General features: G+C 50.5%; 2 protein-coding genes across 2 annotated transcripts; one reads left to right on the plus strand and one right to left on the minus strand.

Moving 5' to 3' along the window:
• Positions 1 to 759: 759 nt before the first annotated feature.
• LOC306746343 (proteinase-activated receptor 4) lies at positions 760 to 3811 on the plus strand (the record flags this gene model as incomplete). The annotated part of the gene is given in 3 exon segments (XM_079229243.1): positions 760 to 865; positions 2739 to 3271; positions 3275 to 3811. Coding segments are annotated over 3 exon segments (1176 nt in total).
• A 677-nt stretch (positions 3812 to 4488) lies between these two features.
• Positions 4489 to 15082, minus strand: tbc1d2 (TBC1 domain family, member 2; the record flags this gene model as incomplete). Its single annotated transcript, XM_079228531.1, has 16 exons — positions 4489 to 5277; positions 5703 to 5824; positions 8368 to 8553; positions 8767 to 8887; positions 9151 to 9338; positions 10090 to 10287; positions 10407 to 10518; positions 10598 to 10770; positions 10872 to 10982; positions 11270 to 11374; positions 11611 to 11880; positions 12031 to 12257; positions 12349 to 12437; positions 12548 to 12680; positions 13070 to 13193; positions 13382 to 15082. 16 exons carry the CDS (start codon positions 15080 to 15082, stop codon positions 5076 to 5078), a joined length of 4062 nt encoding a protein of 1353 aa, XP_079084657.1. The 3' UTR covers positions 4489 to 5075.
• Between the last annotated feature and the right edge of the window lie 2147 nt (positions 15083 to 17229).

Genomic DNA, 17229 nt, shown 5'->3' on the forward strand with positions numbered 1-17229 from the left:
ATCTCTTTTTGTCTTTGTGGTCGCGTTGCGTCTCTTTGTCTCTCTTTATGGTCGCGACAATCATTGTTCAGGGTTAACGGAAACTTTATTACGTCGTCATATTACATAATTTTTTACCTACATGGCATTTGCTCTCTGCATTTAACCGTCCATAGCCATTTAGGAGCAGTGGGCTGCTGAGAAGCAACTGGCAACTTCATCCCCATGAGCTACAGCTCCTATGATGAAGGAACTTTGAACGTTTCCTTGATCATCTGAATCACATTGGGGGAGGAACACACACACGTTGGTACGTCTATACTTGTGAGGACATAATTCATGTAAGCATCACATCTGAATGTTTCAATCCCTGAACTTAAACTAAACCTGATTCTAACCTGAACCCAGTCAACATGTCCTCACTCAGGAAGTCTGAAACTAGTCCCTGCAAAGACAGACATAAGAGTCTCTCTTACACACACACACACACACACACACACACACACACACCTGGATGCCATCAGCGGAAGAGGGAGCCGTCACCGGCGGCTCTAAGATCAGATAACACAAACAGACCGCTGAGTTTCACAGCACTGATAGTGCCGATACTAATACAACTACCAGTGTACTACAAGAGTACTGCTGCTGTAAAACCACAGGGCTGTTAGAGGAAGAGGAAGAGAGCTGCTCGGTTAACGGATTCAGAAAAACGGTGAAAAAGAAAAACTGGTGTAAGAACTGGAAGAAGGAAAACCGAAGAAGAATTGAAGGGAGAGAAAGATGAGGCTGTTTTTTGGGACTCTTGTCTTCGTCTCTGTGCTGTCGTCCATCTGCAGCGTGTCTCCAACTTCTTGTCCTGCAGACGAATGTTCCAGCATGTCCTTCCGTAAGTCGTCTTCTTCCTCTTGCATAAATGGGTCAGGACATGTTTAATTGATTCAATGTGTATCTGTGTGTCCTTGTTTTTTTATTTCTTTGATATGATCAAGCTGACTTTTAGTCCCTGGAACTCTGCATGTAAGGACACGTTGTTACAGTAAAGACACGTTGTTACAATCAGAAACCGTTTATTTGCCAGGAATGTTTACACAAACAAGGAATTTTTCAGGAAGTTGCATAAATTAGACATGAGACGTTAGACGAGACAAACAACAATCAGCAACAACAACAGTGCAATGATATTAAATCAAGTATAAGATAAAGTGCTCAGACAAACAGATAACGTTAATGTAAGTGTATGTTAAAGTGACGTGTGTTTAAGTTAAAGTGTATGTTAAGTGGCATGAGTGTCTAAATATGAAGTGTGGAGTCCAGCAGATGCACTCCGGGGGGCGGGTCAGAGGACGGCCACCGGGCGGGGAGATGCGGTTCCGGGGGGCGGGCCAGAGGACGGCCACCGGGCGGGGAGATGCGGTTCCGGGGGGCGGGCCAGAGGACGGCCACCGGGCGGGGAGATGCGGTTCCGGGGGCGGGCCAGAGGACGGCCACCGGGCGGGGAGATGCGGTTCTGGGGGGTGGGCCAGAGGACGGCCACCGGGCGGGGAGATGCGGTTCTGGGGGGTGGGCCAGAGGACGGCCACCGGGCGGGGAGATGCGGTTCTGGGGGGCGGGCCAGAGAACGGCCACCGGGCGGGGAGATGCGGTTTTGGGGGGCGGGCCAGAGGACGGCCACCGGGCGGGGAGATGCGGTTCTGGGGGGCGGGCCAGAGGACGGCCACTGGTCATGCAGAAACAGTCCGGGGGGTGTGCCAGAGGATGGAAATCAGAGCCGTGCTCCGGCGGGGAATGGGACGGAGGCTCAGAAGGGGACTCTGGGACAGGTCGGGGTGCCGGTAGGGAACCCGGTGTTGTACTAGACTCGGGGGAACTAGACTTAGGGGTGGCGGGCATAGGAACAGGTCGCGGCGCCGGCGGGAACCCAGTGTCGGGTGCGCCTCTGAGGCAGCAGCGGGGACCAGGGAGCCGGGGTGCACAGAGCTCGGCAGGGCACAAGGAGCCGGGGTTGGCCGGGGAGCCGGCAGAACACGGACTGACAGCGGCGCACAGGCGGAAGCCGGGACGGGGGCTGGCCGGAACGCCGACTGGAGACGTGGAACAGAAATCGGCTGGACCGCTGACTGAAGACCCGGGGTTAGCAGGAAGTCGGCCCGGACGCTGACAGGATACGGGTAGCCGAGATCGGCTGCTGCTGTGTGGAGGCGACAACTGGAACCGGTGTGGACTGCGGCGTGGGGGCAGCAGCGGGAACCCGACATCGACGAGGCCCAGAGGTTCGGGCCTCCGGATCAGGGACCCTGGCAGCAAGGGTCTTACCCCTCAGGCTACGTGACTAAGAGGGCCACCAAAAGCCAGCCGTGACCCACACCATGGGTACACGGCGGGAACACACAGTACGATCCCACACTAAGGCAGGAGACAAACAGGGTTTAATTAGACAGGGGAGGGGCAGGTGATTAGACACAGCAGGGAACAATCAGAGACAATCAACAGACAATCACAAGGGCAGGAAGTGCAGGAAACACAGGCGACACACAAGACAAGGACTACAAAATAAAACGGGAAACAGACAAACTCACATCATGACATAAGTGATGTGTGTGTTCTGGTCCCTGCAGGTCTACAGACTGATGTGTGTGTTCTGGTCCCTGCAGGTCTAGAGACTGATGTGTGTGTTCTGGTCCCTGCAGGTCTACAGACTGATGTGTGTGTTCTGGTTCCTGCAGGTCTACAGACTGATGTGTGTGTTCTGGTCCCTGCAGGTCTGCGGGCGTTCAGGCTGAAGACAAACTGTACCTTCACCACTCTGAAGGAGAAGCAGCTGAAAGAGATCCAGGCTCCGACCACCACCCTGTACCTGCCGGTCCTCTACCTGCTGGCCTTCGTTGTGGGTCTGCCCTCCAACCTGCTGGCTCTGTGGGTCCTGCTGTTCAGGACCAAACCGCTGCCGTCCACCACGCTGCTCATCAACCTCACGGTGGCCGACTGCCTGCTGCTGCTGGTCCTGCCGTTCCGTATCGTGTACCACTTCAGAGGGAACCACTGGGTTCTGGGCGAGCCCTTCTGCCGCGTGGTCATGGCCGTGTTCTACGGCAACATGTACGGGTCCGTGCTGTGTCTGGCGCTGGTGGCTCTGGACCGATACATCGCTTTAGTTCACCCGTTTGGCGCCAAGACGCTGCGCGGCCGGCGGACGTCTCTTTACATGACGGCGGCGGTGTGGGCAGCGGTGCTGGCCGCCATGCTGCCCGCCATGCTGCCGCTGCTGGCGACGCGGCAGACCTACGTGCTGGACTAGCTGCAGATCACCACCTGCCATGATGCGCTGCCCGAGGAGGACCAGGAGAAGTACTTCCTGCCGTACTTTGCCAGCTTGTTCGCCGTCTGCTTCCTGCTGCCCTTCCTGGTGGTGCTGTACTGCCACGGCGCCGTGCTGCGCACCCTGCTGGCCGAGGGGAGGCGGTACGGCCACGCGGTCCGGGTCACGGTGCTGGTGCTGCTAGTGTTCACTGTGTGTCTGCTGCCCAGCAACATCCTCCTCCTCCTCACCTACGCAGACAGCTCGCTGGACGGAGACGGCGAGGACCTCTACGTACCCTACATGGTTAGCTTAGCGGTTAGCACCTTCAACAGCTGCATCGACCCCTTCATTTTCTACTTCGTGTCGGCGGAGTTCAGGGAGAAGGCAGAGGACGCTCTGTGTTGCCGGGGCGACTCAGAGGACAATCGCTCTTCTCTGGGGAACAAGGTGTCGTACTCTTCATCATCAGGCCCGGGGTCAAAGGTCACCATGCTGTCCTCGTCTAGTCGGTGTGGGACATCGGAGACCACATAAGGAAGACCCCATGCGGAAGACCCCATGCGGAAGACCCCATGCGGAAGACCCCATGCGGAAGACCCCATGCGGAGACATCACACTGTGGTTATTTTCATTGTCGGTTAGTCTGCCAATTATTTTCTAAATTATTCTATTAATATTTGGTCTATAAAATGTCAGATCATTGTTCCAAATGTTCACGGTGTCTTTAAATGTTTTGTCTGATCTTAAACAGAGAAAAGCAGCAAATAGACATATCTTTTAAGGAAAATAGTTTTCTGTAATAGATTATTTCTGTCATCATCGCAACTGAGATTAAAGTAAATTGTTGTAGTGCTCCTTTAAGAAATGGTGACTTGATTAATTGTAGATTCTCATAATCAGCTCATGTCATTTATTGCCATGAACAGAAACAACCTCTCTTGCATCCGTCCCCATCGGCTCCCAAGTTCTTCTTCTGCAAGCCCACTTCTTCAACCCGCCTCTGTGGAGTCAGCACCAAGCCCACTTCTTCAACCCGCCTCTGTGGAGTCAATACCAAGCCCACTTCTTCAACCCGCCTCTGTGGAGTCAGCACCAAGCCCACTTCTTCAACCCGCCTCTGTGGAGTCAATACCAAGCCCACTTCTTCAACCCGTCTCTGTGGAGTCAGCACCAAGCCCCTCCCTCATTACGTCATCACAACAACCGGCATGTGATTTTAGCCAAACTCAGTTTATTTTGTATAGCCCAAAATGACAAACTCCCCTCAGAGCTTTACAATCTGTACACATAACATCCTGTACCAGGACCAGTTTTTTTTTTTTACAAATAATAACTTTATTGTTTGTCCTCTAAAACGTATGTAAAATATCCATCATCCTCATCACTGGTCGTACAGAGCATTGAGCCCCGCCCCCCAGGGGCTAAAGCTATTATATATATTCTCAATTCAATTCATTTTATATAGCCCAACATCACAAATACAAGTTTGCCTCGGAGGGCTTTACAATCTGTACACATAACATCCTGTCCCGGGACCTCACATCGGATCAGGAACAACTCCCCCAATAAAGATAGTAAAAACCCTTTCACAGGGAAAAAAGGGGAAGAAACCTGAGGGAGAGCAACAGAGGAGGATCCCTCTCCCCGGATGGACAGAAGCAATAGATGTCATGTGGCCAGAATGAATAACGTAACGGAGTTACAGTATACTCTGTATGTATGTATGTATATATGTTTGTTTAGTAAAGAATCCATTTCAGGCAGATACAAAGCTTCAGATATAACGTGGTGAGTGAGATCAGAGTTCCTCGTCGTCCTCACTGACCGCCGCGTCGAGCTCCTTGTCTTTCCGTTCGGCGCTCTCCGTGACGAACTCCCTCTGCTGCTCCTCCAGCTCTCGCAGCTCCCCCTGCAGGCGAGCCAGGTGAAGCGCTCGCCGGTTCCTCAGCAGGCGGCCGGGGAACGGGTTCATGTCGCTGAAGGCGATGCCGGTCAACCTCCTGCAGGAGACAACCACATTTACCGGCTTCATGCACACGGCAGCAGATGTCTGTATAGCACTTTGTAGCCTTTATTCTAGCGGCTGGAGAACAACAGAAAAAGGCCAGAGAGAGAAAGACAGGACTCAACCGTCATGGAGCTCACTCTGTACTGGTCATTCTCCATTATTACAATAGTGTATACTATATGTTGATATACTGTGTACTATGTACCGGTCAGCTCGAGGTCATTCTCCATTATTACAATAGTTTACGGTCATTTTGAAGTTGACGGACAGCTCTAGAAACTATATACTGTGTACTACTGTGTACTGTGTACTATAAACTACAGCATCACAAGCAGTGTGTTGAGCTCCAGCAGGTGGCAGCATCACAACAATGAGGATCATTTCATGTCCCACAGGTCAGACCAGGTGAGTGTTTACCTGCCGTCAGAGATGGTCTTGGTGAAGAAGCGCAGGTACTGGTAGATCTCCACGCCGTCGTGGATCTTCAAAATGTCGTCCTCTTTGTATTTGAGGAGAGCCAGAGCGTACCTGAAGATCACCTGTAACACCAAGCCACAAAGGTGTCAATCAAATCACATTTCATACTTCTACTGCTGCCTTTTATTTCTGTTGCATTATAGGGGGGTCTTTGTCCATTTCCAGTGGGAGACAGATGGTGGCTTCAGATAGCGTTGTGGGCAGCCGTCAGATTGAAATGATTCATTGTATGTCAGCAGTGGGGAGACTAGGTTGTCAAATTCTACTATGAACCCGTCCGGGCCTGGAGACCTCCTCCTGCAATTCAGTCAAGATTGGAGCTCCAAGATTGTTAGGTATGTCCTCACTGATTTTGGGGAAGGAGATAGATTTCAAAGGGTTGTGCTCCTCCACTGGACAGTCTGATGAATAAAGCTCTGAATAATAACTAAACAAAACATCATTCACGAACTTGGGGTTAGTGACCACATTTCCAGAGGGAGACCTAAACCTAGGGATCAGTCTCGACAATGCCCTAGTCCTGGTCTGTGAGCCAGAAGTTCACCTGCCTTATCTCCCATTTTAAAATAATGTTGCCTTAAGTGTAGCAATTGTTTTTAGATCTTTGTTGTCGACAGGAGGTCATGCTCGGCCTGGAGTTTGAGGCGTTGATCGTAAAGTGCATGTAGGGGTGTTAGCATCAACCTCCTGAAGCCGATCTGATATCTCTACCAACTTAGCCGATTCTGATCTCTCAAGTACGAGGTGGAGGAGATCACTTGGCCCCGTAGATAAGCTTTACATGCTGAATTTGAGATGGTATATGTTAAGTATTCAGTTTAGTGCGCATGCGCAAGTTCGGTTTTGTTCTAGAGGAACTGATGTAATGTATCCCGTTGTTGTTGTTGGACAGAAGTAAAGCTTTAAACATGAACCTTCATCACTGGATTCACTGATTTAACATGGTAGCAGAGGATGGCGGCTGGAAATTACAAAACTCCGCCGCAGTTTGACGAGAAAAAGTCTTACGAGTGCTGGAAATATTAGGTTGAAGTTTGGAGACTGGTGACGGATCTGGATGAGAAGCAGGCCTTGGCGGTTGCTTTATCGCTGACGGGAAGAGCGAGGGATAGTGCGCTAGAAATCGCCGCAGTGGATTTGAACGTCGATGGAGGAATGCTTATACTTCTCACGAAATTGGACTCTGTTTTTTTGAAAGAGGAAAAGGATCGCCAGCGAGGTGTACACGGAGTTTGACCGGATTACGAGAGAAAATGGCGTCTCTATGGTCGACTACATTATCGAGTTTGAGCGCCGGTACAACAGACTACGTGAGTTCAAGATGGAGCTTCCAGATGCTGTGTTAGCTTTCAAGCTACTAGATACTGCAGGACTTCATGTTAAAGACAAACAATTGGCATTTACCGCATGCCCAGAGCTTTCGTTTGTTAACATGAAGTGAGGCTTGAAGAGAATCTTTGGCGATAACTCTCCACAAGAGGGAGCTAATGACCTCCGTGTGAGTGTGGGAGCTGGCGACTCTGCCTACGACACGGTTTACAGGCAAGCGTGAAAGTAATGTCAGGTCAAGCCCACAAAACCACACGGCTGTTCAAGGGACGAATCCACTCCACAGATATGGAAGAAGGACGAGATGTGCAATCTGCCAAAGCACATATCATTGGGCAAAGGATTGTCCTCACAAAAATGAACATGCAAAATTGACAGAAGATGAGAAGGTGAGCGATGTTGAAGAATGCAACATAACTCTATAATCTAAAGAATCGTTGACTGACAGAGACATACAGAAACCTGCTCTGTCCAACTCTGGTGACAGGATGACTTATGTATTCTGGTGTATAAAAGAGGAGGTAAGAATGCATGTTTTTTGGGGGGGGTACCTGACAATTCTGTGCAGGAGAGAGAAGAGGTGTTTATTCACCAGCTCTAAAAAACTTAACCCTTCCTCTTAGTTACTTAATATGCATCTTTACTAGAAAAGGAGAAAAATCAGATTGGACCTGTCCCAGCCCTTAGGGGTTGGGACCCACAAACTCTATTCATTAAGGTTGATAATTGAAACCTATGTTTATCTGTTTAAGGTTTTAGAAAAACAAATGTTTTTTATCACTATGTTTTTCTTTAAAGAGAAAGGGGAGTTTGTTAAGTATTCAGTTTAGTGCGCATGCGCAAGTTCGGTTTTCTTCTAGAGGAACTGATGTAATGTATCCCGTTGTAGTTGTTGGACAGAAGTAAAGCTTTAAACATGAACCTTCGTCACTGGATTCACTGATTTAACAGTATATGGTCTGTCAAGATTAGGATCCTGAGTGAGGTTAAAGTCACCTCCCAGGATCAAGTGATGGCTGTCTATGTCCAGACAGGAGCATGTGTTTGCGTGTTCTTGCGTGTTCTTTTGTGTTCTTGCGTGTTCTTGCGTATTCCTGCGTGTTCCTGCGTGTTCCTGCGTGTTCCTGCGTGTTCTTGCGTATTCTTGCGTATTCTTGCGTGTTCCTGCGTGTTCCTGCGTGTTCTTGCGTGTTCCTGCGTGTTCTTGCGTGTTCCTGCGTGTTCCTGCGTGTTCCTGCGTGTTCCTGCGTGTTCTTGCGTGTTGTTGTGTGTGTACCTTGGTGCCCTCGTACAGGAAGGCGTCCCACAGCGGCAGCAGGATGTCGCTTGGCAGACTTTCCACAAACACGACCAGGAACCAGTTGAAGGTGATGAGAGACACGTCGATGCCGTGGTCCTCAAAGTGAGCCGCCAGTCTGGGAAGCTTCTCCGCCAGGAGGTCCTTCAGCACCCGCTGGTCCACCTGTACACACAGGAACCAATAACCGATCAATCAAAAAGATTTAGTTTGGGACTGACGAGCTGCAGGTTTACACCTGCCATCAGTATAAACCAAAACATTAACAGCTACAGAAAATCCTGTTTCACCAACTTGAAGATGGAAATATTACAATGTTTCATAACATCGCTTTGAAGAAAGGAAGTGTGGTTCTGTCACAACGTTCTCTGTCGGTACCTGAGAGGCCACCAGGTTCTTAGTGTAGTAGTCCTGAGGCATGATGGCTTCAACCACCGCCACCAGACACCAGAAAGCGTCTTCTTCACTCTGAAGGACCAGCAGAGCGATGGCCGCCAACCTAAGAGACACACGGCAAACGTCACGGGAAACGTCACACGTCACGCCAAACGTCACGCGCCACGTCACGCCACGTCACGCCAAACGTCACGCCAAACGTCACGCGCCACGTCACGCCACGTCACGCGTCGGGATGCCAGACCAGACCTGTGAGAGGTCACACCTGCATGTCTCACAACACACCTACATGCATTTTAAACCTATACAGAGTACAGATTGTGAGTCGGGTTCTCAGAAACCTTTCTTCAACAGAGGAAAACATACCTGTTGAGTCCCTGACAATAGCCAATGGCAGGGTTCTGCCAGGAGAAGGCCAATAGGATGCGGCGGAGCTGCTGAAGGGCGGGGCTAGAGGGGGAGGAGAAGTGCTGATTGCTTGTCAGGGTGCGATGGAGGTCCAGCTGGATCTGTCTGGAGGCCGAATGAGGACACGTCCGACTCTTCTCACACAGCTGGAAACACAACAGCTGGATTACTGGGAAGTTATTAACAGGTCCTACATCCAGGTGTGGACAGGAGGGATCAGGTGTGGACAGGTGTGGACAGGAGGGATCAGGTGTGGACAGGAGGGATCAGGTGTGGACAGTTGTGGACAGGAGGGATCAGGTGTGGACAGGAGGGATCAGGTGTGGACAGGAGGGATCAGGTGTGGACAGGAGGGATCAGGTGTGGACAGGTGTGGACAGGAGGGATCAGATGTGGACAGGTGTGACAGGAGGGATCAGGTGTTGGCAGATGTGGGCAGGTGTGGACAGGTGTGGACAGGAGGGATCAGGTGTGGACAGGTGTGGGCAGGTGTGGACAGGAGGGATCAGGTGTGGACAGGAGGGATCAGGTGTGGACAGGAGGGATCAGGTGTGGACAGGAGGGATTAGGTGTGGACAGGTGTGGACAGGAGGGATCAGATGTGGACAGGTGTGACAGGAGGGATCAGGTGTTGGCAGATGTGGGCAGGTGTGGACAGGTGTGGACAGGAGGGATCAGGTGTGGACAGGTGTGGGCAGGTGTGGACAGGAGGGATCAGGTGTGGACAGGAGGGATCAGGTGTGGACAGGAGGGATCAGGTGTGGACAGGTGTGGACAGGAGGGATCAGGTGTGGACAGGTGTGGACAGGTGTGGACAGGTGTGGACAGGTGTGGACAGGAGGGATCAGGTGTGGACAGGTGTGGACAGGTGTGGCCAGGTGTGAACGTCCTGCGTACCTGCTGGTAGCGCTGTGGGTGACGCTCCCTGATAGTCCTGGTTCTGGCTCGGACCACCCAGCGCCACACCTGCTGGCGGTACTCCTGAGGGATGCCGCCTCGCAGCAGGCCTTTGAGCTCAGGTGAGGGACAGAGGTCATCTGACCTGCTGGCGAGGTACTGAGCCCAGCGACTCAACAGGGGGCGCTCTGCACCGTCCTGAAGGGAGAACCCAGAGACCACTTTAAATACACTTCCTGTCACATCGGCTTTGTCTCCGGGGTTAGGACCCAGGTGTTCAGCTGATGCGTGTTTGGTCTACAGGTGAGGGTTCATACCTGATGCAGCAGGTTGTGTGAGCGGATCTCCAGCGCCTGAATCTTTGCCAGCAGCTTCACGTCCTCCACCTCGTACTCGGGGATGATCTTGAAGCCGTACTGGTCGTGGTCTCTGAGGACAGAGTTCACAGTCAATGGACCAGGTGTTCCTGTTATTCTGTCTACCCCGGTGTTGTGACCGCCCTCGCTACCTGGCCATGTTAAGCTTGAGGGCGCTCTTCAGCTCTCCTTTCAGGGCCTCCTGGATCCTCTTCTGGACAGCGCCCCGCTGGACCGGATCTAGAGACTTGGTCTCTTGCAGCTGCCGCAGGACCCCCAGGTACCGGCTCTCCACCTGACAGTGACTGGCCTCCAGGTAGGCGCACTGCAGCCAATCAGAAGAGAGAAGAGAGGAACCAGAGCAGGAAGCTGAGCTCTGACGTCACATTTAATGAAGCTTTTAAAAGGGTTGGCAGCTGGACCCACCTTCCCCATCAGACTCTTCTCCTGCTCAGAACTGGTCCTCCACAGGTTCGTCAGCTGGTGGATCTCAGAGTTCAGGAACTGGTTCTGAGTCTTGTACGCCTCAATATCGTCCTGGAGGACCACAACCACTTCAGTTCAAAGAGAAAATAGGTGATGCGCAGTGACAACAATATACAGGTGTTATAAACACAACATAGGTGTAGCTGTGGAGGTCCTGGTCTCTGTTGGACCTCCAGGAGGTTAAGGCTTCATCTCTACTCTGTAACCTTCTTTGTTGCTCTGCATATTTAGATGAAGCAGCGATGCACCTTTACCTGAGGATTCATCAGTCTTCAAGTGTGTTGTTAATATTTCTGTTTGTGTGCTTCAAAAAGTTCTTAAAGTTCAAAGAGTTTCACCTTCAGGTTCTCGATCCCCTGCTGAAGTTGTCTAAAGGTCTGAGAGTTCAAACCGCCGTCAAAGGTCATACAGGAGGTCACCTGATCAGACAGCTTGATGATCACCTGGCGGGAAACCAGCGGAGGAGGTCGTTGAACAAGCAGGTTCAGGTGACATCTGGTCTCAGGTGATTCGACAGAGCTTATCGTTACATGGGTGGAACTGGTTTCTTTTCTTCCGTCTGACACTGTACCACATCTCAAGTCCTTATGCTCTGACCCCTAATGAGGACATGAAACATGACCTCTCTGAGCGGCCCCCGACAGGGAGGAACCAGGTGTTGGTCCTCGTGTGAGCTCACCTCCTGCTTGGCGTTGTTCTTCTCCAGCAGCATCCCGATGTTCTCCTGCAGCTCGGCCAGATGTGCGTCTCTCTGAGCCAGACTGGTCTTCGTGGCCTCCGCCTCCTTCTTCAGGTCCTCCAGGCGGCCTCGCAGGTCCGCCGCCTGCCGCTCGCCGTGTCGCAGCAGCTCCAGACGCTCCTGCTCGCCTGTCTCCGCCAAGAACTGGGCACAGGATCGCTTCTCCAGCTGAGAGGCCTCCAAGGCTTTGTGGAGGATCCAGACCAGCTCCTGGCAGGTATTATTATTAGATTTATATCACTATTATCAACATCACCATTATTATATTGTGTATTTATATCATCATCTCTGTGGCTGACATTACAACAGCATACGGATTAAAACCAGGACCAGATGGACAGGCGGGATGTGATCCATCACCTTCTGCGCCCGCACGTCCTCCAGCAGCACCTGCTTCTCCTGCTGGAGGCGGGACGTCCGGTCTGAGGACAGGGTGTCTCTGCAGAGGACCATCAGGGGGTTCTTCGTCCTCATGTTGCGACCGTCCAGCAGCGAGGGACAATCCCTGCCCTCCGCCGGGGTCACCTGACCCGCTGCCTCGGCCAATGAGAGGGTAAGGGGCGGAGTCTCAGCGGACGTCCTGGGAGCTGGAGAGAATGAAACGTGATGGTAAGAGCTCCAGAGGATTGGTCATGCATGAGCATGTGTTGGATGACACGTTATTATTAATATTCATACGGCTACTTATGGCGTGACAGGAAGTGCTCGTGGAGTCGCTCTGAGTCCACTCCTGAGACGCCCGCTTACGGAGACTGTGGACGGAGTTCCTGCACAGAAATAAGAGGTTGGGTCCTCATAATCAGCGCTGAGGCTCATGGGAAACTTAGTCTCTCTTTCATCTCAGACAGACACAGTGATGCGTGAACGCGTCACTCACTGGATCTCGATGAGCGGATGTTTGATGGACATGTTGGTGAGCGGCGTGCGCGCCGGCCCGCCGGCCGCCCCCTCGCCCACCAGACCCAGCGGGCCACTCAACGCGGGCAGGAAGTCGTCTGCAGTCTCACTTCCTGTTCATCAGGCAGATGCCGATCAATATGAAGGAAGTTTTTGATCATACATTCATTAGTTATATTAGTCATAACTATTGTTGTTTAATCTATGTTGTGTTATTTATAGTTTCTTAATATATACATTTTAAGATTTCACACAAGAAATCTCATATAATAAATCAAATGTCCTGCAGGTGGCGCTAGCAGCCGCTCTCTATTTGTATTTAGTCTGGATACACACACACACACACACACACACACACACACACACACACACACACACACACACACACTAGTTTTCCTGAGTTGATGACATCATCAGGAAGTGAACAAACACCCACCTGCAGCCTCCGGTCCGTCACATCCTGTTGACGTCAGCAGTGAGAAGTAGAGGCTGAGAGCATTACCTGGTTTCTCCCCTGCAGTGTTGTTGTTGTTGGACCCTTCTGGAAAGGTGGAACTCCGTCTGTGCTGCCAGCGCTTCACCTGCAGCTGCTGCAACCAATAGAGCATCAGCTCCTGGGTCGTAGCCTGTGGGGGCGAATATAAAATATAATAAATATAGAAACTGATGAAGACACACACATTCAAAGGGAGGCTGTGGCGCCTGAATGCTTGTTTCACTGGTTGATTGACCACTAAACCACGAAACCAGGTGAGCTCCCTGGCTGTTGGGTTAAGTCTGTGGACAGAGACTAACAGACTGGATGACCTCCAACCTTGAGGATGAAGGTGCGTTCAGGCGTCCTGATGTGGAAGGTGCCCCTCTCGGCCTTCAGCGGGTAGGTGAATGTAGCGCTGCAGAGCTCCACCTGACCGAGTGGCGTCACATCCTGTGGCGTGCGGTAGTAGAACAGCTGGTTCTTCTTCTCCTCGTAGGTGAACCAGCGCCATTTCCAAGCCTTCAGGGGCCCCCCTTGCTTCTGCAGGAAGCCGCACAGTTTAGGGTCACCTGAAGAAGAAACCAGAGGGTGGGGCCCCACCTGGTCTTTGCTGAGAGGCGGAGCCTGGACTGGAGGAGCCAGGGTCGAAACGTCGGTCGAAGAAGGCTGGTTAGAAGGAGGAGGAGCCTGCTGGGTGTTCAGGTGAGGAGGAGGAGCCTGCTGGGTGTTCAGGTGAGGAGGAGGAGCCTGCTGGGTAATTAGGGGAGGAGGAGGAGCCTGCTGGGTAATTAGGGGAGGAGGAGCCTGCTGGGTGTTCAGGTAAGGAGGAGGAGGAGCCTGCTGGGTGTTCAGGTGAGGAGGAGGAGCCTGCTGGGTGTTTAGCCGAGGAGGAGGAAGAGCCTGCCGGGTGTTCAGGTAAGGAGGAGGAAGAGCCTGCCGGGTGTTCAGGTAAGGAGGAGGAGGAGCCTGCTGGGTGTTTAGGGGAGGAGGAGGAACCTGCTGGGTGTTTAGGGGAGAAGGAGGAGCCTGCTGGGTGTTTAGGGGAGGAGGAGGAGCCTGCTGGGTGTTTAGGGGAGGAGGAGGAACCTGCTGGGTGTTTAGGGGAGGAGGAGGAACCTGCTGGGTGTTTAGGGGAGGAGGAGGAGCCTGCTGGGTGTTTAGGGGAGGAGGAGGAGCCTGCTGGGTGTTTAGGGGAAGAGGAGGAGCCTGCTGGGTGTTTAGGGGAAGAGGAGGAGCCTGCTGGGTGTTTAGGGGAAGAGGAGGAGCCTGCTGGGTGTTTAGGGGAGGAGGAGGAGCCTGCTGGGTGCGCCGGTGAGGAGGAGGAGCCCGCTTGGTGTTAAGGTAAGGAGGAGGAGGAGGAGCCTGCTGGGTGTTCAGGTGAGAAGGAGGAGGAGCCTGCTGGGTGTTCAGGTGAGAAGGAGGAGGAGCCTGCTGGGTGTTTAGGGGAGGAGGAGCCTGCTGGATGCTCAGGTGAGGAGGAGGAGCCCGCTTGGTGTTCAGGTAAGGAGGAGGATCGTGATGGTCCTGATGCCTCTCAGGTGAGGTTGAAGTGAGTTTCTCTGAAGGTGGATTCTGGTGGTTTTGTTGGTCTTTGGACTCGAGGGTTAGCTCGAGAAGAGGATATGGTTTTCTTGGGAAAGGGTGATCTGGTTCTGGTTGAATCTCTGGGGACGGAGAATCATTTGTTTTCTGTTGCTCTCTAGGAAGAAGATCTAGTTTAGTTTGATCTGGTCTCGCTGGAAAAGTCTGAGAGTCTCTCAGTTGTTGTTGATCTTGTTTGGTTTGATAATCTTTTTCAGTCACAAGGTCCTTGTGGATTCTTTGTTCGATGAAATGCAGATGGTCTGGTTTCTCTGCAGTCTGTTCAGTCTCTGCTGGACTCTGGTGGTTCTGGGACCTGGGCAGAACGACTGACTCTCTGCTGTGGCGGTTGTCCTCCTCAAAAGCTGAGATCCAATCAGTGTCCTCGTCAGCGCGGGCAGGAAGCCGGCGAGACGAGGCAGCGCTGGGATTTCCTGTTGAGCCGCTTCCAGCCATCGCTCTGCAAACAAAGAGCAGAAATGAAGATAAAGAGAAGAGAATTAAACTGAGCTTTGTTTGGGTTCAGAACCATTATATCAAGAATCTGAGAACAGTTTGTGATCTCCTATCAAGGAGAACATCCAGTAGTAGCAATACAAAGTGTTGTCAGCGTTAGCTGCAGCAGCTAGCTCCCGGGTAGCGGCACTGTCCCCGGCTCCACGCCCGACGCGGGCAGCAGCAACACAACAGTAACACAAAGTTCACTCACCACATGCTGTTCACTGAAAGACAAAGTCCATCCTCCTCTCTTTGTTAAACACTTCAATGACGCGGTTGTTCAGTTTATCGGTGCGCTTCAGTTCCAGTACCAGCTCCTTCTCCATTTACTAAATCGGCCACCAAGTCCGTTTCTCCTCCTCCTTCAGCCATTGAGTGTTAAAAAACTACACCAAGCAACTAACTTCTCTTAGCAGATTCTGCTCTCAGATTCAGTTCCGTTAGCGGCTAGCTAGCTTTCTGTTGTGTTGACAGAAGTCACGCTGGCCCACTGACCAATCATACGTCCATACATCTCATCATTATAGAACTTTATACATTGTGTACCACGATGCATAACTTTACATATGATCTATATATTCTACGACTACGACGAAGATAGATAATGATAAACATTAATAAAAACTAATAATAAACACTGATAAAATAATAATACACATTGATAATAGTAATAATAAAAACACTGATAAAAATAATAAGCACTGATAATAATCAACACTGCTAATATTGATAATAATAACAATAAACACTGATAATAATAATAATAATAATAAAGCCTGTTATCAGAATTTAACAGCACACACACACACACACACACACACACACACACACACACACACACACACACACACACACACACACACACACACACACAGCGTGTCCTCACCTGTTCAGCACACCCGAGCGTTTACCTGAAGGGGCGTGGCCTGAACACACCTCGCAGCTCTGATCCTGTTTGTAAACTCAAGACTGTTTACTACTTCTACTACTTCTACTTCTTCTACTACTACTACTTCTCCTACTTCTTTTTCTTTTTCTTTTTTCTTCTTCTTCTTCTCCTCCTCCTTCTTCTCCTCCTCCTCCTCCTCCTCCTCTCCCTCTTCTTCCTTTAATCCGGTTCTCTTCCGGATCTTTCTCTCCAGCCGGTTGCCTTCTTCTCTCCTCTGCTCTCATCAAAGCTCCGCGAGAACACACGCGACTTTCGTTTTCTTTCAAAATAAGACCTACTTTTGAAATGTTTTTGCTCAGTGCTTTTCAAAATAAAAGAGTCTCGTCCTGTTTGGTGAGGAGGGTTCTTAGTGTGAACCGGAAGTCCCTGAGTGGCCGCCATGATAAGAGCTGGTCCACTTCTCTAAATGCAAAGGAAAGAGCAATCATATACATTTAAATAATTTTAATAATAAATAAAGCCTGTTTTCAGAATATGTGTGTGAGCGAGCAGCTCTTTGAAACGGTGTTATTATTATAAAGGTCAAAGGTCATCCTCACCAACAGATCTTATTGGTCGTTTGCTCGCCTTGAAGATGTCGATGTAGAAGATAATCTATTTACTGCTTCAATAACAAAATATTTATGACACAAATAGATCTGTGTAATTAATTTACATTCAAGTTATTTTGTACAAACCCCTGGTAACTCTGTGTTTAGCATCACACCGCTATGAATTGTGGGTAATTACAGCAGAAATGCAGACTTTGTGAAAGTGTGAAGGTCTCCAGATATCCTCAAACACATTGATCTCTGAAGAGGATTATATTCATTTCATATAGATGCATCAGATATCTTATAGAATAATTCATGTATTGATGACACACTGTGGTGTTAAAGATACTTCAATGTGAAACTTTAAACTTCCTGTCCAGTAATCACAAGATAACAAGCACAGATTCAATTTTTAATTTTATTATCTTTCTTACAAAACAAATATACATAAGAAATTATAAATATAAAAAGTCGACCCAGAACAAAATAATAAGTTCTTCAATGTTACAAACAGGTTTATACTGCAGAGTTTCATCAAACAGGTTATTCACACGAGGTGAGGAGCAGAAACACGGACATGCAACTGGTCCTGGATCGGCTTCATCCCATCAGGGAGCTGCTTT

The sequence above is a fragment of the Taurulus bubalis genome (genome assembly GCF_910589615.1).
Source record: "Taurulus bubalis genome assembly, chromosome: 13".
Classification (NCBI taxonomy): Eukaryota; Metazoa; Chordata; class Actinopteri; order Perciformes; family Cottidae; genus Taurulus; species Taurulus bubalis.